The sequence below is a fragment of the Cetorhinus maximus genome, chromosome 15 (genome assembly GCF_964194155.1).
Source record: "Cetorhinus maximus chromosome 15, sCetMax3.hap1.1, whole genome shotgun sequence".
NCBI classification, from domain to species: domain Eukaryota; kingdom Metazoa; phylum Chordata; class Chondrichthyes; order Lamniformes; family Cetorhinidae; genus Cetorhinus; species Cetorhinus maximus.
The window spans coordinates 20,213,344-20,240,803 of record NC_135893.1 but is presented as its reverse complement, the minus strand read 5'-3'; the positions used below and the strand labels follow the sequence as shown (position 1 = coordinate 20,240,803).

General features: G+C 41.5%; 1 protein-coding gene across 8 annotated transcripts in view; it reads right to left on the bottom strand.

Moving 5' to 3' along the window:
• The window catches only part of ubr4 (ubiquitin protein ligase E3 component n-recognin 4), a 182,104-nt gene extending 155,584 nt beyond the window's left edge, over positions 1-26,520 (bottom strand). For 7 of the 8 annotated variants that reach the window (XR_013578892.1, XM_078557988.1, XM_078557990.1 and 4 more), the window contains exons 1-14: positions 26,367-26,520; positions 18,944-19,041; positions 18,289-18,392; positions 15,195-15,324; positions 14,939-15,078; positions 13,619-13,721; positions 10,955-11,096; positions 10,541-10,665; positions 9,945-10,066; positions 9,055-9,114; positions 5,086-5,276; positions 2,237-2,336; positions 1,647-1,784; positions 566-683 (exon numbers count right to left, since the gene is read on the bottom strand). Coding sequence is in view for 7 of the 8 variants with exons in the window: in XM_078557988.1 (XP_078414114.1) it covers positions 566-683; positions 1,647-1,784; positions 2,237-2,336; positions 5,086-5,276; positions 9,055-9,114; positions 9,945-10,066; positions 10,541-10,665; positions 10,955-11,096; positions 13,619-13,721; positions 14,939-15,078; positions 15,195-15,324; positions 18,289-18,392; positions 18,944-19,041; positions 26,367-26,500 (1,705 nt within the window). In the remaining variant the exon portion in view is untranslated. The remainder of the gene's footprint in view (positions 1-565; positions 684-1,646; positions 1,785-2,236; positions 2,337-5,085; positions 5,277-9,054; positions 9,115-9,944; positions 10,067-10,540; positions 10,666-10,954; positions 11,097-13,618; positions 13,722-14,938; positions 15,079-15,194; positions 15,325-18,288; positions 18,393-18,943; positions 19,042-26,366) is intronic. The other variant, XM_078557989.1, reaches the window with a different exon arrangement.
• Between the last annotated feature and the right edge of the window lie 940 nt (positions 26,521-27,460).

Here is a 27,460-nt window from a genome sequence, read left to right as displayed (position 1 = left end):
TTTTAGCTTTGTTTGTTCTCATTAAAATAACCCTAGATTTTCTAGTGCTGGAAAGCACTAAACACTCAGGCAGAATGTGTCACTGGACACAAGCACGCTCGCACACCAATCCACTGGATATAAACATCACTAGCCTGATTAATAAATACTTAACCAGAAATGAATATGTATTTTAGAATTTTATTGCAAAACAGGTACGATTTTATACTTTAGAAATCTGGCTTGTGTCTGAGCCAAACACCTCACATTAACTAAAATAGCTGGAAACACTCAGCAGGCCTGACAGCATCTGTGGAGAGGAAGACAGAGTTAACATTTTGAGTCCGTATGACTCTTCATCAGAACTCTTCTGATGAAGAGTCATACGGACTCAAAACGTTAACTCTGTCTTCCTCTCCACAGATGCTGTCAGGCCTGCTGGGTTTTCCCAGCTATTTTTGTTTCAGATTTCCAGCATCCGCAGTATTTTGCTTTTACCTCACATTAACTACTCCCTGTTTCATGGCACCTGAACTCTCACCCATCACTAGTATCGTACATAAATCCTGAGACTTGCTTTTGTTACCTTGGCTACTATCTTCTTCAGTGCTGCTAAAATCATCTTCATAATAAGTGTTTGAATCAGTGGATGCACTGACGTCACTACTCACAGAGCCTTTCCGTTGACGCTGAAGGACACAGGCCTACGGAGAGAAAAAGGACAAAGAATTAGCAACAATTCTGTTTCTAGGAGAACTGAAGAGATAGTGTGCCTGTAAAGAAGACAGTGCAGCAAGGACAGGGACTCTTGACTTGAGACTCCACAGTGAGAACAATGAACTATAATTATTAGAGACTTGGGACACTGGGCCAATTTCTACTAAAGTAGAAAGATTTAATGGAATTTCAAAATTTTGAAGAGTTTGGACAGTGAACAGGGTACGCGTATTTCCTCTAGTTAAATCACTAAGATAATGAGGGAAGAGGTTAAAACTCAGTGGGCTGCTGAAGCATAAAACACCCTGCCACAGGGAGTGGTTGAGACTATCGTATCTCTTATGGGAATACTGGCTAAACATCAGAAGTGAAGGAAGATACAGAGCCACAGGGAGAGGGATGGGCAGAGTAATGAGTTGTGGATTGATGCAGGGCGATGTGGCGTGAACAACTGAGTAGGGTTAGTTCTGGTTAGAGAGTGTAACATGGAGAAAGCAGCACAGCAGAATTAGTTGTGAATTGATAGAGAGTTTATGGGGAGATGGGTGCAATGAGGTTAATTTTGGATTAATACAAGGATATGGAGAGAAATGGCTGGACTTGGGATTAGTTTTGAGTTGATGCAGAGCTATGTGGAGAGAGCTATGCAATAGGTTTGGTTTTGGATTGATAACAGCATTAATGGGGAGAGAACAGGACAATGGAATTAAGTTTGATATATCAAGTGAATTGATACAAAGCTTATAGGGAGACCAAGGGTTAGTTTTGGATTGATATAGTATTATGAGGAGAGAGCAAAGCAACTTGATTAGTTTTGAAACAATACAGAGCTATGGGAAGAGAGTGGGGCAGTGGGGTGAGCTTTGGATTGCTTTATCAAAGAGATACCACAGACAAGATGAGCCATTTTATTTATTATGTATTATGACTCTGTGGTGAAAAGTGATTACCTTTCTGTAAGATGTCGACAGCAGTGTGAAAAGCAAGTTGGTGAGTGGGACAGATTCAATCAATCTTTGCACACGTTGAATAGATGAGCTTTGTGCCATGATATTTAGCTCTGCAGGTGGTCCATCACCTCTCCACCCCTGTTGAAATCAAAAGATACCCATTATGATTTTTCAGTACAGAAGTCTAACTATAGCAATATTCATATCTGATAACACGAGAGAGTGAGAGTTCTCTCAGATGACCTGGTCCAATATTTATCCCTCAACTAATACCATTAAAACACACTATTTGGTCATAATCTGGGAGCGTGTTCAAGTTGATTGTCGCATTACCTACATTGCAACAGTGTACTTCAATGGTTGCAATGCATTTTGGGACACAGGCATAATATAAATTCCAGTCCATCATTTTTACTTTTCATACACAATCCCTCATACATTCAAGCTAGATTACATTTCACCTCTTTATGCATTTTAACCCTAGTGCATCCAAAATCCAGGCTAATAACTGTTGCTACAAGACTTCAAAAGAATTAACAAGTGTTTCTTCACATGTAACCCACTACACCAAACACACAAGCTCCACTTACCCGGTAAAGGGCCTCTACTTGCAGATCCTGAAACAGTGACGTCAACAGTTTGATAGCATGATTTGCTAGAACCACAGACAGGACACCAAATCCTTGATGTCTACGGGGGAAAACAAATCCAGGTTAATATCAATCCTTTATAAAAGTTGCAGTAAGGGTCGGCTTGCAGAACGTCAAATCATTCACTTACAGAAACCAATCAACAAAAGCATCCCAAATAGAAATTTAGCCAGGTCCCATTTAATTGCCTGCATTCTGCAGTTATTTCCCTGCAGCTTCCCTTGGTGAGGTTACAGGCTAGTGGCCTGTTCCCAAGCTTCTGCCAGATTTTCTCTGGATATCAATGCCAATTCTTTGCAACAACCACAAACAAGAGTTGGATCTCACAACAGAGGTAACCGAGTGCATGAATTAGTGCCCTAGCACAGTCTCATGCCCCTCTGCTGCCCTATTGCAGGGATAAATATAAACTTTGTCCTAACTGTCAACAAGATAAAACTGAAATAATCAAAACAAAACCAAGTGCAATTACGATTAAAAAAAGGGCGGTACTGCCAAATCTAGAGCCCCTGGTTATCTAGAAGTATACAAGGTAAAATAAAGCAGAAAAAGAAAGCTTATGACAGTCACAAAAAGCTTAATACTGTGAAAAGCTTAAAGGAGTATAGAAAGAACAGGGGTGAACTAAAAAAGGAAACTGGAAAGCAAAGAGAGGATATGAAAAAAATATTGGCAGGTAAAATCAAAGAAAACCCAAATATGGTTTACCAGTACATTAAGAGCAAAAGAATAACTAAGGAAAGGGTAGGGCCAGAGATGTTACATGGTAACTTGTGCTCGGATGCTGAACATGGGCAGGGTTCTCAATGAATGCTTTGTCTGTGTCTTCACTAAGAAGAGGGGTGAAGTAGATATTCTAGTTAAAGAGTGTGAAATATTAGATACAATAGGCATAGTGAGAGGGGAATACTGGAGGATTGACATCCTTGAATGTGGATAAGGCACCAAGGCCAGATGGACTATATCCCATGCTGTTAAAGGAAGCTAGGAAGGCAATAGCAGATGCTCTGAGGATCATTTTCCAATCCTCACTAGATGCAGGCGAAGTACTAGAGGACTGGAGGTCTGCAAACATTGTATGAATATTTAAAAAGGGTACAAGGTATAGGCCAGAAAATTATAGGCCAGTCAGTCTGACTTCAGTAGTAGGCAAATTATTGGAATCAATTCTGAGAGACAGGATAAACTGTCACTTAGAAAGGAACAGATTAATCAGAGATTTCCACATGGTTTTGTTAGGGGAAGGTCGCTCCTTATTAATTTAATCAAATTTTTTGAGCAATTAACAAGGAGGATTAATGAGGGTACTGCAGTGGATGCTGTCTGGTAAGGCATTTGATAAGGTCCCACATGGCAAACTGGTCAGAAAAGTAGAAGTCCATGGGATGTGGGGGAATGTGGCAAGTTGGATTCAACATTGGCTCAGTGACAGGTAACAAAGGGTATTGGCTGATGGATATTTTTGTGAATGGAAAATGGTTTCCAGTGGCGTTCCTCAGGGCTCAGTGTCAGGTCCCTTGCTGTTTGTTGTATATATTAATAATTTGGACTTAAACATGGGTGGATGATTGGGGAATTTGCAGGTGGCATAAAAATTGGCCTCGTAGTTGATAGTGAAAACGATAGCTGTTGCCTCCAGAATGATATCAATGGTTTGGTTGAGTGGGCGGAAAAGTAGAAGATGAAATTCAATCCAGAGAAGTGTGAGGTAATGCATTTGGAGAGGACAAACAAAGCTAAGGAATACACAATAAATGGGAGGATATTGGGAGGGGTAGAGAAAGTAAGAGACTTGGTTTGTATGTCCACAGGTCCCTGAAGGTGGACAGGTGGATAAGGTAGTAAAGAAAGCATATGGAATGCTTTCCTTTATTGGACGAGGTATAGAATACAAAAGCAGGGATGTAATGATGGAACTGTATAAAACACTGGTAGGCCACAACTGGAATTTTGTGTACAGTTCTGGTCGTCACATTACAGGAAGGGCATAATTGCTCTGGAGAGACTTTAGAGGAGATTTACAAGAGCTTGAAAATTACAGCTATAAGGAAAGTTTGGATTGGCTGGGGTTGTTTTCCTTGGAACTGCGGAGGCTGAAGGGTGACCTGATTGAGGCATGCAATTATTATGAAGGGCCTAGACAGGAGTAGACAGGAATGCCTTGTTTCCCCTAGCAGAGAGGTCAATTGCCAGGAAGCACAGATTTAAAGCGATTGGTAAAAGGATTAGAGGGAAAACTTCTTCACCCAGAGGGTGATAGGTGTTTGTAATTCACTGCCTGGTTTGGTGGTGGAGGCAGAAACCCTCAACTCATTTAAAAGGCACCTGGATCTGCACCTAAAGTGCTGTAACCTGCAAGGCTACGGACCACGTGCTGGAAGGTGGGATTAATATGGACAGCTAGTTTTTTAATTTTTTCTTTTCCAGTTGGCACAGGCACGATGGGCTGAATGGCCTCTTTCTGTGGGTAACTTTTCTATGGTGCTACATAGAGAGATTAGAAAACTGAACACTAGGAATTTGGGATTAAAGCAAGATGCTATACCCTCAGCATCTGAAAAATAAAATGGTTAATGTAATGTTTGGTAAGGGACCCATCATCTATCTGCTCTGCTGTACAGTTTCAGAATTTACCGTTTTTATTTGCAATTAAGCACAGAGTTGCAGCAGAGTCACTATTTCAGGCTGGAACTGAATGTGTAAGAGTTCATTACACATTATTATACCTCCCAACCACCATTTTAAGGCGCCAGTAATTCTGGAAACTTAGCTATGGATTCTTCACTGACCCTTTAACAGGCGCTAGTTTGGGGGAACCAGCTCCTTCCTTCACACGGGCAGCAATGTCACGAACTCGCAGTGCAGCCAGTGGGTCTTTTTCTTTACCCTTGTCTGCCAGTGCCGTAGGACTGAGGTTCAGGATCAGGTAGAGACTGTTTAGCAAACACCAGGCACCCAATAATTGGAAATTCTGATAATGCTGGTGGGAGAAGACACAAAGAACAATTCAGTCAACAACCAAATTATTGCTTTCAAAAAATGCACTTAGCTTCATATCCATAGCATAGGAGTAGTTTAATGGGATACCACTTTGCATAGAATATTTAGTTACATTCAAATCCCGCACTGTTTTCTGTGTTTTCTGAATTGTTTTCAGTGAAGTTGAATTTCAAACAGTGCATTGAAGATTTACATTGATAGTTACTACATATTGTGAAGTTCCGCCATCATACAAATCTTCCTAATTACAACCCTCTGAACTTGTAAAACACAAAGTTTTGGTCTTATTGGTTTAGGAAGTGCATAGCGAAACAGAGGAACATTTAGTAAACAAAGCAGAAGTATAAAGTGGTGTTCCCTCCTTTGTAATCATCCAGTTTTAAACTGAAACTTGCTAACAGATAAATGATTGATAACTTTTATTTACATAATACCTTACTACATCCTTATGAATCACAAAGCTATTCATTTTGAACAAGATGCTTTTTAAATGCAATCATCATTATGTAGACTAGCAGAGCAGCAAATTCCCTGAAAGATCCCACAAACAGCAATCAGTTGAATCATCACAGGCTATTTTAGGTGGTGTTAACTGATGTTTTATAACGCCCAGGATTCTTCTCTTAATGCTACAATGACATTTTTTGCACCCAATTGAGCAGACAGATGGAGCCTGGTTTTAAGTCTCTTGCAAAGGACAGCATCGCTAACAATGAGCACTCCCTCAGTACTCCACTGAAGTGTCAGCCTGCATCAAGTGCTCAAGTTTTGAACTACCCACCTGAACTCAACATTCTAACTCAGAGCTGAGTGCTAAACCAAACTGAGACAAGGTGAAAACATAGCCCACTATGGATACAAAATGTTCCATTGTGATAAATGGGGAAAATGTAGGATAAACCTAGTAGTCTAAAACTGGCCATCAACAGCAACAAAATTGTATTCCACCACAATTTTTAATCTAACGATCCAATATATCATTTATTTAGCACTAGGCAACCAACCCTGGTTCAATGAATAGTATAAAAGAATGTGCCAGCATCAGCATCATACATATTTTAGAATGAGGTATGAAACTAATAACAAATCTATCATAGAAGGTTACCCACTTGCTAAACATCAACATCAGTAGGCTGTAGACAGAGCAAAGCAGTACCACAGCTAACAGATCTTAGCAAAGCTCCGCAACCCAACCACATCCAGCTGAGGTTGCTGGTGGACAGGCAGGCAACAAATAAGAGGATGAGGATCTGAACATCCCTATCTCTTAACCATGAAGCCTAGCATGTGAGTGCAAGAGACCAGCTGAAGTGTTTGCAGATGAAGTTCCTACATGGTGTCCTCCTGAGGTTCCTGCCATTAGAGATGCTACTATTTTAAAAAATTCAGTTCACTTCACTTAACATAAAGAAGTGACTGACTGCTCTGGACACTGCAAAGGCTTTTGGCCTGATATTCAAGCTGTCAAGCGAAAGGCCTGTGTATCAAAACCAAGCTGTTCGAATACAACAATGACATGGGCATATCCCCAACTATGTGAAAAATTTCAGAGTATGCCAATTCTACAGAAAAACAAAATAAATCTAACTGAACAAATTCCCACTGTATTACTACTAGGAGAGCAATGGAAAGAGTCATCAATCGTGCCATCAAGCAACATCTACTCACAAATAACCAGATGGTCAATTTGGATTTTGCCAGAACCACACACCTCTAGACCTCATCATAGCTTTTATCGAGGTATGGACAAAAGAGCTGAATGTCAGGGAGAAGTGAAAGCAACTTTTTTCACCTCAAGGGAGGATTCAACTAAGTTTGGCCCCAAGCAGCTCTACATCAATCTTTTGGAATCGAAGGAAGAACCTTCCAGTGGCTGGAGTCATACCTGACGCAAAGGAAGATGGCTGTGGCTGTTGGTGCCCAATAACTACAGCCTGAGGACATCATTGCAGGAGTTTTGCAAAGAAACAACCTTAACCCACCCATCTTCATCAATGACCTTCTCTTACTCACCCTCCCCGCCAATCACATGGTTAAATGTGGGCCTGTTCGCCACATGGGAGCATGCCACAAGGCTCAACTCCATTACACAACTCTAATAATGAAGCAGCTAATGCCAGCTTACAGTAGGGCATGGATAACTTTCAGACTTGTGCTGACAAGCAACAGCTCACATTTGTGTCACGTAAACTGTGGCATTTAATCATGTCATTAAGTGAAGGTCATGCAATCACCATCTCGAACAAGAGAAAGCCCAGCCATTATCACATGGCCAACGTAATAAGGAAGGCAAATGGAATGTTGGCCTTTATTTCAAAGGGAATGGAGTATAAAAATAGGGAAGTCTTGCTAAAGCTATACAAGACACTAGTTAGACCACACCTAGAATACGGTGAACAGTTTTGGTCCCCTTATCAAAGGAAACATATACTGGCATTGGAGGCTGTCCAGAAAAGGTTCACTAGGTTGATTCCGGGTATGGAAGGATTTTCTTCTGAGGAGAGGTTGAGCCTGTACTCATTGGAGTTTAGAAGAATGAGAGGTGACCTTATTGATTCTTAGGGGGCTTGACAGGGTCGATGCTGAGAGGTTGTTTCCCCTTGTGGGAGAGTCTAGGACCAGAGGGCATAATCTCAAGAGTAAGGTATCACCCATTTAAAACAGGGATGAGGAGAAATTTATTCTCTGAGGGTAGTTAATCTGTGGAATTCTTTACCGCAGAGGGCTGTAGCAGCTGGGTCGTTAAATATATTCAAGGCGGAGATAGACAGATTTTTAATCATTAAGGGAATCAAGGGTAATGGGGAAAAGGCAGGAAAGTGGAGTTGAGGATTATCAGATCAGCCATGATCTCATTGAATGGCGGAGCAGACTCGATGGGCCAAATGGTCTACTTCTGCTCCAACATCTTATGGTCTTATAATCGAGTCCCAACCCATCAATACTGCATATTGGGATCAACCATATCAATCCCATGCCTACAAGGAGGAAACAGGCTGGTATACTCTGATAAGTAGCTCACCTCCTGATCCATCAAAGTCTTTCCATCATCTACAAGGTTCAAGTCTGGAGTGTGATAGAATACTCAATGCCTGGATGCAACACAAGTAGCTTGACACCATTCAGGGTGGAGCAATTCACTTTATTGAGGTCCCTAGCACTTGATTCATTATCTCCCCCCTCCAGCACTGTGGCTGCAATGAGTACAATCTGTAGGAATCAAGTGGAGCAACTCACCAAGGTTACTTCTGCGACACTCTACCTCTGATAAAGACAAGAGCAGCAATAACCAGAACACCATAACCATGAAGTCACACATCATCCTGACTTAAGACATATTTTCCTTCATTGTTAATTGGTGACTATCCTGCAGTTCCCTACCTAACACCAACACCGAAGCACCATTACCACAATGCTCACCAAAATCTTCTAAGAACAAAGATTTGTCTTGCTCGCATCACAACAAAACAGAGTCTTTAAGAACCATGGTGCATCGAGGCCTATGAATCAAATGTACATCTGACACAGTTCAAAGTTATTCTATGCAAGTAACAATAGTATGTTACATAAACTCAGGAGACATAACAGTCCAGGGCTTATTGCAGCAATTATCAAATCCCATTTATCCCCTGACACAGAATGAATGGCCACCTTATGCTACCCAAACTACAACACAATCTCCAACTTCTCTACTGTAAGGTGTTCATAAGCAACAACAAATTTCCTCCTTGCTCAGCAAAATGCCGCAGACTCCTTACCTCACCACCTGCACGTCGTGAGCTGTTAATAGCTTGGCCAATCATGTCGTAGATTTCTAGCTGTAAATGGTGAACAGTACATTCATTTAGTGATGATCTCAGACATGGTATACAGAAATGCCTTAATCACAGCCTCATATCCACAGCAATTCCATGATAAGTTATGGAGAAGGGGCAGAGAAATAGCATTAGAGTTGATAGCTTAAGGCTCACACCAGGACAGGTTGCTTGGGCTGAATGGCCATCAGCTATGCCCTGATATAAAATAATTTGATACAAAGATTACATGTTATTTCCAAATAGAAGGGTAATCCAAACCAGTCCATATTCAACAAAACCCCAAGAGATGTCAGAGTTAAGTTATATAATGCTGAGGGAAACTAGAAGGCATCAGCAGCACACTGTCTTTTTATCTCTTAGCCTTTTTCAGATCTAGCTAGCAGCACTGCATCTATACGAAATTATTAGCAGTCTCAGTGTAGCTCTTTTAGGATTGAGTGTTCCACACGTGAAACAGACAAAAGAACTGCCCTCACCTGGCAGATGTACAGGACAGGCATGTTAAGTTTTTAAAAAATGTGACCACATCTTCTGGAAGCAAAGAGGTCATTCAATAACAATGTACTCTAATGTACATAATGTAATCATGTACCTTACACAGTAATGAGGTTTCTACTTTACATAGTCCCTATTTGGGCATTGTCTTTGTTCAGTCAATCTTACTGTAAACTATCTGCATCCTGCCTAGGACAGGGTCACACTCACTTTTATCTGAGCCACACTGAAGCCAACAAAGTGAAAATAAATCAAATTGTTCCCAAGCCTGATCATTATTTCAAACATTAAATGCTACACATTAGATAGAATGAGTCTGCTTATTCAGCACTTACACATTTCTGTACAATTGTAGCTGCATCATTCTCGTAGTCTTCTTCTTTACTGGTAGACCCAGATCGTACTTGCAGGCTGCTGCCTACATGTAGAATAGCCATGCACGTTGCAACACTCACTCCTAATGAGGGGGAACACTGGAAATTAGTCAAATTAATAATATCACCATATCCAAAATCTGGATTAGATTTTACCCACTAAATGTAACTTTACAGACTGTCAAAAGCGAGGTTTTAAAAAATTCATTTGTACTGTGGTGGGAAAAAGAAAGCAGGAACTCTGCCAAAGGATTACTGTACCAGATATATCACATCATAATATGGTCCTAATGTGAAAAAATCCACCATCACTAAGTGGTAAACTCAAATGACAAGTGAACAAAAATAATGCACAAGTTACCAAGGTGGCAGTAACAGTTAATGATCATCTACTGAAGCAGCTCGCAAGGTGAAAATGGCAAATCATGGTACTGTCTCTTCAATGCCCTGGGCAGATCTCATACTCCGTTTATTTTGAACAAGTTAGCATGCATCTTGCAAATGTTACCCCATGCTACCCAGCACAGGGAAGTTGCTTTATTCTTTCTCAGACTGACCTGCATACAGACAACTCAGTGCCAGTACAGTCACATCCTGCAGCCTTGCAGGAGTCAGTGGCTCAAGAACGGGCAGGGAGAGTGTGTCCAAAGCCATGGTAACATCAATAACGAGGGAATGGAATCTGAAGAAACAGCAATAGAGCCATTAAAAAAACAAGCACTGCAGAAATCAAAAATCTACATACATCAGAGTTTCACATGAAGAGGTTATCAGATCCATCAGTCAGACTAATTTTCACTGGGACTAACCATCAAACCTACTGAAAAGGAGTCTACTTTCACAATTGATGCAGACCAAGAAAGTGGTCAGATTTATGTTGCTCCACATCAATCAATACATTGTGGCTTTTTTAACCAATGATCTGATCAAGAATCATACCCATCAGTCTTCAATGAATGTTCATGACTCACCCATTTCGCACAGCAGTTGCATCTGCAACTGTTGCAGGCATTATGAAAAACGAGTTGGCTGAGACAGCATCCTGGAAACGGTTGATGTAGCGCAGAAAGTAGGGAAGGTTTAAACAGACACGTAGCAACTTCTCAGAGCCTCCTACAAAAAGGGAAAAAAGTCAACATTCCTCTTTTAACACTGAAGTAACTACACCTACCAAATCATGCACCCACATATGGAACTAGATCCAATACGCTCAGATTAACCATTTGTGTGGTAAATCAGAGTCAGCACATTCAGACCATCTGTCATTATAACAACCTAAATTCAGTACATGTAAATGTTCATATCCACAGTGACAGCAAAGGCACTAACCAAAATACTTTGAAAACAGAAATCATACCAAAGGACTAGGGGTGATGAATGTTAAACCCCCATTCAACAAGGAGAAAGAGATATGCAAGATCGCTATACATCTATTAGCCTTATGTTTTTAATACAGAAACTGCTAGACCACAGAAGGTGCCAAAAAACGTGGACTAATTAGAGACAGTCGATATGGATTTGTAAATGGCAGGTCGTGCCTGACTAACTTAATCAAATTTAAGGAAATTAATTGTTGCATTGAAGAAGGGAATGCAGTGCATATGATGTACCTGACCTTTCATTAAATACAATACAATAGTCTAATGGTTATGTTACTGGATGAGTAATTCAGAGAAATCCCTCAAGGCAAGTTAAGAATTTGAATTTGGTTAAAATGAATAAATCTGGAATAAAAAGCTGGTATCTGTAAAGGGAAATAAAAATAGAAAATGTTGGAAATGTTCAGCAGGTCTGGCAGCATTTGTTCAGGGAGAAACAAAGTTAACAATTCAGGTTGGTGACCTTTCATCAGAACTTGTCCCAATGAAAGATCATTGACCTGAAACACTAGCTTTGTGTCTCGCTCCGCAGATGCTGCCAGGCCTGCTGAACATTTCCAGCATTTTCTGTTTTTATTTCAGATTTCCAGCGTCTGCAGTATTTTGCTTTTGTACCAGTAAAATGGCCATGAAGCCATCAGATTGTTATAAAAATTCCACTGGTTTGCCAATGTTCTTTAGGGAAGAAAACCTGCTGCCTGTAGGTGACTCTGCAAAACTGGATTTTGCCTTCCAGCATTTGGGTGCAGTCCTCCACATTAGTTACATCCCTCATTATGTGGAGTCATCTGCAAACTTCCACACTGAATGTTCAATTCTCAAGTCCAAATAACTATGTATATGGTAAACAACAATGGTCCCTGTGGGATACCACTTCGAACTTTCTGTATGTCTGAGAAGCTCCCTTTAACACCACCTGTTTTTGGTTTTGTAGTCATCCTTCAATCCATTCTACTCCCTGGCCCGTGACTCCACACAACCTGACCCTCTTATGCCTGTATAACCAAGGTCGATTATTTGTTACTTCTTCAAAGAATCTAATAAGGTTGGTTAAACTTGACCTTTCTTTTAGAGATCCATGCTATTTTTTATTGTATCTCCATGAGGTTTCATCTAGCCCGTTGACTGCAAGTTATACACTCCTCTTCCTGTGCCTGTCTCTCTCTTCATGTGACTGTATTCTTGATTAAACTAGCCAGATATTCCTCCCCCTTCCTTTTATGGCCAAGTGTCTCTATCTCACGCTCGAGCTCAACAACTCTTGAGCAAGAGTGATTCATGATGTAGAAATTACCCACCCAAAACAGTCTCAATGGTCACAAATAGCCACATTCTGCAGTACTGACATTATCTCCTTATATCAGTTGCTTGGACATCTTTCTAAATTTGCGGGATCGTTGTTCAGGCAGCATCTCGGAATAAAGGTTGTTATTTGAATATGGACTAACTCAAAGCTTTCTTTGTAATCGACTGTACATGGAGTTAGATCATAGATCAGCCACAATCTCTCTGAATGCCAGAAGAGGCTCAAGGGGCTAAATAACCTACTACTATTCCTATATCCTAGAAATGAAACCAGTTTATACTTAACCAAAGAGCCCAACTCTAATGAGTCTGCAAAGAAAGCTGCCTAATGAGTTTGCATAACATGGCCAGAAAGTTTCCTACCAGGACATAAACCAGTCACAGGTGTGATCCCTGTGTTGAGTTAGCTGATCGCAGGGTAGCTATAATTAGCTTCAGCACCTCTGGACTAAAAAAGAGGGGATAAAATCAGCGATCAGGTGGACATTGATTGCGATGTCATTACTTCCACAGGTCAGAGGTGTGCTGAAATTCAAAGCTCACATACAAGGAATAGGTACCCAAGTGAGGTACCCAGTGGATTTCTGCTCGCGCCTGTAAAATGGCACCATAGCAAGAATCAAAGACTTTGGGAGAAGTGAGCAGGAAACATGGGTAAGGGGAATAAAAGAGGACACACTATAGTATGTATATCATGATTGCTCAAAGCAAGTGAGTGTGTTCTAAATATTTGTGAGCACTGAATTCAACAAAGCCCAAGTATTTTAATAACAGACAGAAACTGTCAGTTCAGAACAATTACTCCACACTTTTTATGATGCAGCAGTTTTTTCAAAAGGTTTTTTTTTAAAAAACTGATTTTCCTCTATTCACTGTGAACATTTTTTTGAATTTAAAATAAAAAATCATATTGCTTCAATGACCATCATGGCATTTTCATTTTAAACTCACCCAGTGCTTGTAAACTGGACACATTCTGTGCGATAAATGCACTTTTCATCTTAGCAACTGATGCTTGATCAGTTCCAGCCTGTTCATCGCTTTCTCCATCAACCTGACATATAAAAAGGATTGCACAGAAATTATGGCATGGAAACAGGCTCCTCAACCATCCCTGTCCTCATTGGTGTTTAACCACCTTCCCCTCCTCCACTTACAACAGTAGCTCTAATTCCCTGTGCTCACCCTGTCTATCATATCTCTGTTCCACTTGCCTTCAACCCCCTTCTGAACATTTGCAAAGCTAATTACACTCTTATGAAACATTGCCAGATAAAAAACAGAAATATATTTGGGGCCAAGTCGCATTGTATGAACACTTGACTGTCACCTTTAACCTGGATTCAAATCCAACCTTAACAGTTAAAAAAAGGACATAAGTACACTGGGTAGTTTTGAGGCAGTTACGATCCATCTTCTAGCAGGTACAAGTCCACACCACAATGCAGCCAATAATTCAACAGTAACTTCCAACAAACTGGCAGATATTCAAGAAAATAGTGCAGGTAACTAATATCACATTGGTGCAGGGAAAAGTGCTCTTCCAATACAAAATACAAGGCCTCTGAACTTGAATAGGTAGGTGGTTGGAATTAAGGTACAGATCAGCAATATCTAATTAAATGATGGAACCAGATCAAGAGGTTGAATGGCCTCCTGTTCTTATGCTGGGAAAAAGGGTGCTCACCCTACTATACATAATCTGCAGTGGATACTGACAAGGAGAGTGTAAAACAAAGGAAACGTTTTGTTTCCCAAAATTCATGTCCTTTAAATACATAACTACCATTGTCATATGTTCTGAAAATTTTAGAAGCTCAAGTGTTGTTTCAAACACTGGTCCCTAACAAAACCACCTTTGCACTGGGTCAAAAACAGTTTACCGAGTTTACTTGCATAACTTTATTCTGAAAGGATCCACCCCGTTTAGAAATTTTAGCCACAGCAATTGAGTATGATACCCTTTACTATACCCCACATCACCATCACACCTTTAGTGACACTCCACAGCATCTACAATACTAGGCATTCTCCACACACACGGCACTGTCCTATTATTTTATGGAAATTAATAAGTAATGTTTCCTCTAAAGTCTGTTAGCTGTGCACAGCCGGCTTGTTGCACTGCACAGTCCCTCAAAATTGACACACAGCGTGCACCATAAAGGAAACATTGCCCTGCGCAACCCATTCCACCCACACAGCTTAGAGGGAACACTGTTAACTAGGTCCATGTCAAAAGATGCAGCATTCATTTACCCAAGTCCATACCTGAACCACAAGAGATGGGGCAGATGAGGCTGACACATCTGGGTCGAAAACTGAGGTTAGTTGGCTTAAAAAATTCATTTGCACTTCCTTTTGTCGAAGTTCAGGTGTCACTGGAGAGGCGGACTCTTTCTGGTCCTCTACTGTGTGAAGAGATTCACAGATGAGCAAAAATTTCAGCAAAATAATCAACGATCACCAGTGCAGAAATTAACTGTAACCAGAAAATAATCTTTAACTTCCCAATACAAAGACCTACCATCTGAGAGAGTCTTTATCGTCATCGGAAGTTTAGCTGACTTCATCATTGCTGTGAACGTAATGATCTCAGTCCTGTCTAGTCGGCTGCAACCAGTACAAAGGCCCTTGATCAAGAGGATCAAGTGTTTCTGAGGCGGAAGTGGTGAATATAACAGGACAGGGTCAAAAAACAGCAAATGTTATACATAATACAAAACGTCAAAATAATTTAGCATAAACTTAGGAAAAATCTTTCTATTCAGACAAAGCCTCTCAAGGTTCCTATTTGATTTTCTTTTGTTACTTTTCATATTCCCTTTCCTAAATCCACTGACTTATGACCAGTGCCTGTGCATTCGAACAGAAGACCGTAAGGTGTAGGAGCAGAAGTAGGCTATTCGGCCCATCGAGTCTGCTCCACCATTCAATAAGATCATGGCTGATCTGATCATCCTCAACTCCACTGTCCTGCCTTTTCCCCATAACCCTCGAATCCCTTACTGATTAAAGATCTGTCTATCTCCGCCTTGAATATACTTAACGACCTACCCTCTACAACTCTCTGCGGTAAAGAATTCCACAGATTCACTACCCTCAGAGAAGAAATTCCTCCTCATTTCCGTCTTAAACGCACAACCCCTTATTCTGGGATTATGCCGTCTGGTCCTAGACTCTCCCACAAGGGGAAACAACCTCTCAGCATCTACATTGTCAAGGCCCCTAAGAATCTTACATGTTTCAATAAGGTTGCCTCTCATTCTTCTTAACTCCAATGAGTACAGGCCCAGCCTACTCAACCTCTCCTTAGAAGAAAATCTCTCCATACCTGAGATCAACCTAGTGAACCTTCTCTGGACTGCCTACAATGCCAGTATATCTTTCCTTAGATAAGGGGACCAAAACTGTTCACAGTATTCTTGGTGTGGTCTAACTAGTGCCTTGTACAGTTTTAGGAAGACTTCCCTATTTTTATACTCCATTCCCTTTGAAATAATGGCCAACATTCCATTTGCCTTCCCTATTACCTGCTGAACTTGTATGTTAGCTTTTTGGGGTACATGCACGAGGGCCCCCAAATCCCTCTGTGCTGCAACTTTCTGCAGTCTTTCTCCATTTAACTAATGTTCATCTCTTCGATTCCTCCTGCCAAAGTGCATAACCTCACATTTTCCCACATTATATTCCAAGTTTTTGCCCACTCACTTAACATGTCTATACCCCTCTGTAGACGCTTTGTGCCATCCTCATCACTTGCCTTCCTGCCTATTTTTGTGTCAACCGCAAACTTGGCGATACTACATTCACTTCCCTCATCCAAGTCATTAATATATATTGTAAATAATTTTGGTCCCAACATTGATCCCTGTGGTACTCCAGGTTGCCATCTGGGTACCATCTTTCATATATTAGCAAGCACGAGCAAGCTCTTCAATCATGGGTATCACTGACAAACCAAATCTTCTGCACAAATGCGCAGTCCAGCAGAGGTCATTGCTGTCCAAGGTCTCCTTGATTTGCCCCACTATTCCACCTCTGATTAGCTAACTAAAATGATCTGGGACCTCATTTTTTATATTTCAGTTATTCAACACTTTTAATCAATCAACCATCAGGAAGTTATATTGGAATTTACTGAGGTTGGTGAGATTACACATCTTGAACACATCAAAACATCTCAATCTACATCATGGCATGGTTCAAATCTGAACAGTGAAAAGGCTAAAGGAGGCGGCCAAAAGCGCTGGCAACAAGTAGATTTTAAGGAAGCTTCTGAAAGCTCAGAGATGTAGCAAGGGAAGAAATTTCAGTGAGACAGCTAAACATAGGATAATTAGGATCAGCAACAGGCAATTCAGCATTTCGGCCATTTCTGCACCTAAATTAGATCATGATTGATCTGCACCTCGATTCCATTTTCCCATCTTCGCTCCACTTCCCTTGATAGCTTTACTTAACAAAAAGCTACTGATCTCAGTCTCAAAACCTCCAATTGAGCCTGAGCATCCACAGCCTTTGGGGGTGGCAATGGTGAGTTGGGACAGGGAGCAAGAAGAGAAAGAGTTCTAAATTTGTACTATTGCGCATGTGGAAAAAATGCTGCTCATTTCACTCCTAACTCTTAATTTTAAAATTATGCCCTCTTGTTCTTAACTCCCACAGGAAAGGAAATAGTTTATCGATATTTCATCTTTCAAATTAATATTTTAAACATTTTGATCAGATCACTCCTCAAGCTCCTATACTTGAGGGAATACAAGCATTTTTGCAATCTGTCCCCATAATTAAACCCTTTAAGGCCAGCATCATTTTGATGAATGCTTGTTGCACCCCTCCAAGGTCAATATATCTTTCCTGAGGTGTGCTGCCCAAAACTGAACACACTGCTCCAGATGGGACCTGACCAAGACTCTAGACAACTGAAGCATAGTTTCCATCCTTTGAGATAAAGGCCAACATTCCATTAGACATTTTTAATTGATTTTTGATCCTGTTTACAAAACACTATCACTAACCATACAGCAGAAGGAAAATGCAGTAGACCAGAGATGGAAGAATGGAGAACGCACGTAAGAACATAGGACTGGAAGCAGCTGCAGAGACAAGGTCAGCAAGACCACAGATGGATTCATTAAAAAAAGGTCTCTGAATCTATGTGCTGATAGATGGATATCCAATGTAAACTGGCAAGAATGAGGAAATATGTGAGTGAGACAATATATGATAGGATGCGGTCAGAATTCTGAACGATTTTGAATTTACATAGACTGGAGCTTGGGTGACCAGAGGGGAGACTGGAGGTGACAACAGCATAGATGAGGGTTTCACCAGCTGGAGTAGGGAAGGAATGGAAGGTAAATTTTCAAACATCCTTGGATATGGAATTTTTGCTGAAGAATTGGAGGGTTGCCAATATTATACCTCCACTCAAGGAGGGTGGAAGGGGTAAATGAACTATAAACGAGCTAGTCTAAGGTCAACAATAAGTAAGCTTATCGAGCCCATGTTACGATGAACTTAACACTTAGAAAGACTTGGCTTAATTAAGGACAAACAATAACAATTCATGCAAGGGAATTCAGGGGTTTGTAATGAAGGAGTTTTTAAATTCTCACCTGTGAAACAGCGCATGCTTCATCTGGATTCTCAAGACGCATCAATGAGAATTCAATCAGGACTTTACATGCAGCTGCAACAGACAGCAGCTGGTTCCTAGGAACTAGAAATATTGAAAAAGAAAGGTTAGCATCAAGTTAGACTTTCCAAAACAATAAACATTTTAGGAATTAAAAATTGACCAAATATAACTTGTCTGTATTAACCTGGAATCCAGAAACTCTTCAAAGAAAATGTGTGAATGAGATAAATTGGGTGGTTCTTTCAAAGAACAGACACAGGTATGATGGGCCAAATGGCCTCTTCCTGTGCTCTGTCATTCCATGATCCTGTAATGGTCTATAAAGCCCAGTAATACATCCAAAAACATTTGACTATTTCAAATACAACTAAGCTCTGCAAGAGGTGTTATTGTGTTAAAGGGATGAACCCTGACTGGCCAAATGCCCTGACTTGTGTTGCATTATCACTACACTTCCTTACACTGGAGTCACAGTGCCACCTCCAATTCCACCTCGGTTCGGGAGCTTTTGCTGAACATAACTCAAAATAAAAGGATTCAACACTCTTCACACTGACAAGCATTACTATTCTTTGTGACTTGAGTTTAGATGGCATCAACAAACAAATGAAGATTTGATTAGAAACACTCACTCTGTGCACAGACTGTTGAAATGTAATGTGCAGACAGCGCCACAAATGAGGAGTAGAAGGGCTCGTATTGTTTGTCATGATGCAGAATCTGTTTCTCACTGAAATACAAAACAAGTGAGTTAAAAGCTTTAGATTAACACAAGTACAACCTAACCAAACCCAGAGAAAGAAACAGGATGGATCACTTCAGTATTCACATTTCAAAATTTTAATTATCCTTTCAAATTATCATCCAGTACAAATTTAGCATCAGGTTGCACTCCAGTTGGGTCAAAAAATGATAAAACTCTGCTTATATATTGCATTCAAGCAGTTTTGCAACTTTTTGATTTGGACTCAGGGAGTGGAAAACACTGAATTTGTTGCCTATACCAAATTGCCAAGATGTTGATGAGTTGCCTTTTTGAAACGTTAATAGTCCATTTGGTGATGTTGCTCCCATAGTGGTAATAGAAAGGGAAATCTTAGATCTGACCCAGCAACAATGAAGGGAGAAGATATTGCCAAGCCTGCTTGATCTATGAGTCAAAAGTGAAATTGGGAGGCAAGAGTTGTGAACTGAGATGAGCACTGTGGAATTGTCAGTGGAAAAGCCCACTCCTGACCCTATAGAAGGAAACTAATTGATGAAGCAGCTGAAGATGGCCAGGCTAAGGATGCTCCTGCAGTGATATCCTAGGTTGCGCCGAATGGCCTCCAACAACCATAATCATATTCCTTTGTGTCAGGTATAATGCCATTGACCAGTTTTGCTAGGACTCCTTAACACTATACTTGGTCAAATGCTGACTTAATGTCAAGAACAGATACTCTTATCTCTTGACATTCAGTTCTTGCATCCATGTCTGGATCAAGGTTATCACGAGGTCTGGGGCAAGTGAATCCAATAGAACCCAAACTGACCAGTAGCATGCTTTTGTTATTAAGGAGGAGAGTGAATAGGTATCACTTGATGGCAGTGGCAATGACTCTTTCCATCACTATACTGATACTTGGGAGAAGGCTCATACTTGAATACCAATTACTCCATCAGCAAAGTCTCAGGCTTTTAATCAGAAGGCTGAGAGTTCAAACTTCAGCCTCATCTGACGTTAGAACAAACAGGAAAGAAACATCTACAGCTATCCCCAGTTTAGTACTCCTAATGTGTTCCTAAAAAACAGCACGCTAAACAAAAATGTGCTAACAAAAATCACTTTCCCATAAGAAAGCATGTAATAAGGTTGAGTTACATTCCTGATCTGTAATTTTTACATTAAAAACCTATTGACTGCCTTGAGCCTAAGTGGCCCAAAAATCTTCTTTCCATATACTACTTACCTGCCACTTGCCACTCTCTGCCACCCATTCACTGCTTCCTGCCACCCATTTGCAGCCCTTTTTGCTCACTGCTTTCCTCTCCCTCGTTCCCTCCCACTCGCTACTTCCCTCTCCCAAGCCAACCCTGCTCCATTCCACTTGCAGCCCCTCCCCTGACCCCTTGCTGCTTCCCATTTCCAGAGCCCTCGCTCATAGCGAGGGCTCAGGAGAGGGAAGAGACAAGGAAGGGGCAGTGAACGTGAGGGAGCAAGGGGGCAGGAGAAGCGGCGAGCGAATCGATGGGGAGTGTTTAAAAAAACTGACCAAGCATGCGCAGTTACAACAAAGTTCTTGGCACGTGTAGTAATCACACTAAAACAAAAACTGAGGCAGCGCTATTCAGATAAGTTCCCTAATTTACAAAACATGCTAAAATGAAAACATGCTAATAGAACGTGCTTTTGACAGGGAATATCTGTATATAAACCAATGTGGCTGGTTACTGTTCTTCAGTAACCAAATCAAGACAACTTCCACTGGTCACTATCTGTTGTCACAGTTAAATTAAGTATTCACACTCAAACAGTTCAAGTACAGTGCAACACAACTAGGCCCTGTTTAAGATGCAAGTTTTTACTACAGAATTTGGGCAATCTCAGGCCTGTTTCTTTGGGCTCTGTATCAAACCAAGCTTAGAGCTGTTGAATACTTTAGCAAAGAGCCTTACAAGGCTAGTTGTGTATCCAGATATGGCTCATTACATTTCTAATTTGTCAAGAATGAAAGGCAGTCAAGGGGCTTGTGATCTCAATATTTACATTCACAGTTTATTCATGAGAACCTTAACCTTTTTGTGCATCTGTTATAAATTGTTAGTGATTTTGATCATTAAGTGGTTACTGAACAGTGGTATTGTTAAATACATTTACCTGTACTGTGTAGGGTATGTAAAGCATTTTCTACTAAAATGAGTGCACGTTGCTGTATAGAGGCGGCGGCCATTCAGGCCCTTAAACCTGCTCCACCATTCAAACTAGTTCATGGCTGAAATGTACCTCAATTCTTCTGCCTTCGTTCCATATCTTGATACTCTGAGTCAACAAAAATCTATCAAGCTTAATTTTTAAAATTTCAATTGAACCCCAGCCTAGAGGCAGTTTCATTGCAACTACACCTGTGGCCAGTCAGCAATTTCAGTTGATCAGCACTGATCTTGCACATCTGCATTTTGAGACAGGACTTCTGTCTGAGCCTTTAGAGATGCTCTAACACTGCAGTCCAGGATTCTTGAGGCTTATCTGCTTCATCACGGAGAATTATGTCCAGAGCTCATCAAGTATGGCAAACTTCTGAAGCATGTCACACAGAACAGAATCAATGGTAGCTAGAGGCCAGGAGAGTGACCTGGTTCCAAAAGAGAAAGTTCAAACTGCAGTGTTTGACACAAGCAGGCAGCTCACCATCACCTGCTCAAAGGCAATTAGAGATGGACAACAAATGCTGGCCTTGCCAAGGACACGCACATCTCAAGAACAAATTCAAAAAAGCAGGACGATGCCTTGCTGGATGTACTGGTAAGAAGTAACTTGTATCTTAACAGCAATTTTCAGCATGTTCCAAATGACTTTAGAGCCAATTAGGCACCTATAAAATAGGTACTGTTGTAATGTAGGAAACTTGGGAACCAATTTGCATACAGCAAGCTCCCACAAGTAACAATGAGAAATATGACCAGAAAACATTTTTTTCTGTAATTGAAACAAGGGAAATATTCGCTTGCTGGCAACAACAGTTTATTCAAATGGGTTCAGGTGTCTTCAGCTGATAATGACCTTGTCCAGCGTGGAACAGACACACGTAACTCAACAACTGTGGTTTATACAGTTCCTTTCACATAGCAGTATGTGCCAGGGAGTGTAATTCAGACAGAAACAGCAATTGAGTCACATAAGGTGACATTAGGCAGGGGGTGGGGGTGATTATACCAAATGTTAGAGGAGGAACTGCAGTTGGTAGCACAGTGTGGATACGAGCAAAATGTTACAAAGTGACACTGGTAAATTCAGTGAGTGGGAAAAATGGTGGCAGATGGAAATCAATATGGAAAAGGGGATGTCATCCACTTTGAATTTCAGAAAGGTATTTTCTTAATGGTAAGAAGCTTGGAGGAGCAGAACTCTATCGATCAAAACACAAAGGTCACAAACTACTGGGCAAGTACAAAAAATTCTAAAAGGCTATTGAAATGTTGGCCTTCATTACAAGTCTTCTGGAATATGATGGGGTGGAAGTTATGTTACAATTATATAAAGCTCTTGTTGGCTCCCACCTGGTGTAACTGTATTCAGTCTGGGCACCACACTTGAGGAATGATGCACCTGTCCCAAAGGAGGTGCTGTGCAGATTCATCAGAATGATGCTGGGCTGAAAGGGTTAAATTATGAGGGCAGGTGGCATAAACTAGGCTGATCTAATTGAGATGATGGTTAAAGGAATTGATGGGTAGATAGAAACTATTTCCCCTGATGGGGGTTGGGGGAGTCCAGGACAAGGGGATATAGCCTTAAAATTAGAGTCAGGCCATTCAGGGGTGATGTCAGGAAGCACTTCTTCACACAAAGGGGAGTTGAAATCTTCCAGCATCCGCAGTAGTTTTTTATTTTTTTCTGTAATGTTGGTTAGGGAATATCATGAAGGACACAGGGGATGACGCCCATACACTTCTTTAAAAAGTGCCAAATGGATGTTTTACATCTGCCCAAGAGGAAAAACGAGGCCTCAATTTAACGTTTCATCCGAAAGACGGAACCTCCAGCAGTGCAGCGTTCCCAGAGTACCGCACTGTGTGTATCAGCCTGGATTGTGTGTCAAGTCTTTTGGCTCATGACCTTCTGACATAGAAGCAAAAGTACTACCTACTAATCCAATTTTATTTGAACAATAGCCTAAAGAAAAGTAGGTAGGTGCCAGATTTCTACGTCAGCATCGCTGATGCAGCCTTCTTGTTTTACATTGAGAATTTACAGAACAGATAGAGTTTGTTCCACAAGCAGCCACTGTTCCCCAGTCAACCTGCAGGTCAGTGAGGACAATTAATCCTCTTACGCCATGTCTCACTTTACCACACAGCCCAGCAAAGTGTCATGCTCTAACCAACTATCAAATTCTTCCCAAGGGAGGCAACAGAAGCTCTATTTATTATATTTTTAAATTGCACATTTTTATTTGGCAGAGTGCACAATACCAACAATCTTGTGAACAGCAATTGTAAATGAAGTGGCACAACACACCTCATTGCTGCACCGAACAAATGGATCTGGCAGAAGATCACAGAACAAGATGGTTTTCAACTAAATAAGCTCACTGTCATCAGCTGACTAAAGTGGCTGAACAGAGAAACCTCACCATCTCATTGAGGCTTTTTAATATGTCCACTATCAGTAGAGAGTGATTAAACTGCAAGTTGCTGAGGTGAATTCCAGAGTCCTATTACACTGCATATAAGCAGGCCCAGGGACTATGATATGCATAGTCATTCCCATCCAGCTTCATGCTATTTATATCTCTTATGTTTTCAGAGGAACAGCAGCTTATTTTTCAGTCAGGATTATGCAACCACAGCTGTCACCAGTACACATTTGGGCTGCCATAGTTCGCCAGGAGGACCACAGCTGCATTCACGGATCTATTTTGCAAATAAAAATATTCCAAAAACTTTAAACTGGAGGGCAATTTCAAGGTACTTTTTAATCCAATTTATATCGGAAAATATCCTGCAAGAACAGTAGTCACTTTTTAAACACATGTATTTTAACCACACTGGAAGATCTTCAGCTGACAACATGGTCTGCTGGGTTCAGGCGTGTCAGAATATCATGGGTTGTCGTTTTGAATGGTGCCATTATAGTGATGATATGAAGTAGCCCAGCGTGGAGAGCGCCGCAATGCTCAGAAACTCAATACTTTAAAAGGTATAACTATTAGTGGAAATTTTGTGATGGGGCTGTTCCAGATAGAGGGAAATTCTAAATAAGATGTGGTAATTAAATAAAATAGGGAGGTACAATAAAAATAGGTATATGATTTGAATGTGATAGGAGCTACATGGAGTAGCATTGAACTATTTGATACCTCGGCCTGTATCCTAAGAGATTTCAATAGGCTTTTGGAAGCACCATTGAACTTGGAGGCAACCTAGTGATATGGGTGGGGAGATTGGAGACTGATTGCCAGATTTTTTTTATTCATGGGCATCGCTGGCTAGGCCAAAATTTATTATCCATCTTTAATTGCCCTTGTTCAGGGGGCTTCTTAAGAGTCATCCACGTTGCTGTGGTCTGGAGTCACACATAGGCCAGGCAAGGGCAGATTTCCATTAGTGAGCTAAATGAACGACATTCAGCAATGGTTTCGTGGTTATCATCAGACTTATAATTCCAGATTTTTATTGAACTCAGATTTCACCACCTGCTGTGGTGGGATTCGAACCCAGGGCCCCAGAGCATTACCCTGGGTCTCTGGAATACTAGTCCAGTGACTGTGCCACCACCTCCTCCTGTGACCTTGTGCAATTCCCCAGGGGATCTTTACTGGGCCTCAGGTTATCATATACTGTATATCAATTTGATGGCATGGATGAGGAAGCACATTAAGTTGTGTGGACAGAAACAGGAAATTACAAGGGACACAACTAACCAAGCAAGCGGGGGGGGGGGGGGGGGTGGAGAAAAACTATGGTAATGGAGTTGAAAGTGGGCAAGTGTGAGATCATCCACTTTCCACTCAAAACAGGTCAGAATATTTATTTAATGGTGAAGGGTCAGGGGCCGTTCATTTAAGACAGATGAGGAGAATTTTTTTCTCTGAGGGTTAAGTGTCTTTGGAACTCGTCCTCAAAAGGCGGTGGAAGCAGAGTCTCTGAATGTTTTTAAGGCAGAGCTAGATAGATTCTTGATTAAGAAGGGGGTGAAAGGTTCTCGGGGGTAGGCAGGAATGTGGGGTTGAAGTTACATTCAGATCAGCCATGATCTTACTGAATGGCGGAGCAGACCCGAGTGGCCTATTCATTCCCCTAATTCGTATGTAAATTGTGGAGAAGCAACAGAACCTGGGTATCCAGAACACAAATCAACAAAAGATAGTGCATAGGTGCAAAAAAATAAACAATCAGGCTCACAAAATGTGGCCTTCATCTCAAGTGGGCTGGAATACAAAAGGGGAGGAATTTATGCTTCATTAATATAGACTCCAACTGGAGTAGTGTGTTCAGTTTTAGGTGCCAAACCTCAGATAAGAGATACTGACCTTAAAAGGGAAACACTGCAGATTTACCAGAATGATACTAGGACACAATGGTTTAAATTATGAGGACAGGTTGCATAAACCTGGCTTCCATTGCTTTTAGTTTGGAAGGTTGCCCTGTGATCTGAACAAGGCGTTTAGAATCAGAAAGGAATTTGAAAAGACATACAAAATAACTAAATGGCAGAACAGGGTAGGGGGAGTAAATGGCCTACTCCTGTCCGTAAGTTACCCACCCACCCCGAACTTTCGGTCCTTGACTCCAGCCTCCTGCGAATCCTCCCTCTCCTGGCCCCAACCACTTGGGGCTATGACTTCAACTGTCTAGGTCCCAGGCTCTGGAATTCCTTCTCTACACCTTTTCAACTCCCTTTCATCCTTTAAGACCCTTCTCAAAAGTCCATCTCTCAAATCGAGCGTTTGTTACCTTCCTACCACTGGACTCCTGTCCAACTTTATATATCGACGAATCGCTTCAGATATTTGTCTACATTGAAGACGCTTTAGAAATGCAAATTATACCTTGAATAAAACGGGAGGGGTAGGGTGTAAATCGCCGCAGCCCCTCCCCCTCTTGTTTGCTTCAGATACTAGAAAGTTCCCGGCTGTTCGCCCAGACCGGAGGTTCTGCGCTCATTTCCTGACTCCCGCCCTTGTTATCCCGCTGGATGCAGTAGCTAAATCTGCAGCCAGTGAGCCCAGGCCCGAAAGCAGATGCAATACAAGGCCTCAGGGGCTCAATGCTTGGGCCATCCTGGCCGGGCAACCTGCACCCCTCCCCCTCCTCCCGGGACGGCCGCCAGCGTGCGGCCTCCCACTTTACCTATTAATGACCGAACTGAAGAGCTGAGAGATGTCCCGCGGCTCGAAGGTGGAATAGGAGGCGGCGAGGAGCGGGCGGACGGCAGCACTCCAGTCCGGATCAGGCTCCGGAGCCGGGGCCGAGTTCAGCGCCATCTTCCGCAGCCCTGCTGGTGCAACACACTAAACACTCCGGGTGGCGCTGCGCATGCGCGTTACCCACTGGTGCGCCACACAAAGCTGTCCGGGTGGCCGGCCCGGCGGCGCACCTCTGGCTTTTCATTAGTGGGCGCGGCCGGAGTGGAGAAGGACCGGGCTTTCTGGAGTGAGGCTTCCATCTGCTCTGTAACAACAGGGAGAAATGGACGCTAAGTTACAACATGGTCCTTACCCAACAGCAATCTATCAGTCTCAGTTTTGCGATTTTCAATTGAGTCTCCCCAGCCACAACAAGTTTTTGGGGAGAAAGTTCCAGATTTCCACTACTTTTTGTACGCCCTGAATAGTCTAGCTCTAACATTTCCTATTATAGGAAATAATTACCTTCTATCAACCCTATCACTCCTTTAATCATTTTAAATACCTCAATTATATCAATCTTCCATACCCATGAGAATACAAGCCGAATTTCTGCAACCCGTCCTCATAATTTAACCCTTTCACCTCCAGTATCATTCTGGTGAATTTGCTACATCCCCTCCGATTCCAATATATATTTTGAGGTACAGTGTCCAGAATTGAACACAGTTCTCTAAACAAGGTTTAAGCAGAGCTGTGTACAACAGATAATCTTCCAGCCCTCAAGATGACAATCAACATTTCATTAGCCTTTTAAATTATATTTTGTACCTATTAGCTTTTAGTAATTTCTGTATTGGACCCCTCAATAGCTCTGTTCCTTCAAGGTTTCAAAGTAGATGACCGAACACTTTGCATTTTAAACTTCATCTGCCAAAGTTTTACTCATTCACTTAATCAAGTGCATCCCACTCACTTGCCGTTTGGAAAGCTACAGTTAGCAGCCCCCAGCAATAAAGAGACATTATACAGTTAGGTGCTGCCAATACGTCTGACTGCCTGGCCTCCAACCTACAACTGTCACATTTCATCTGTAAT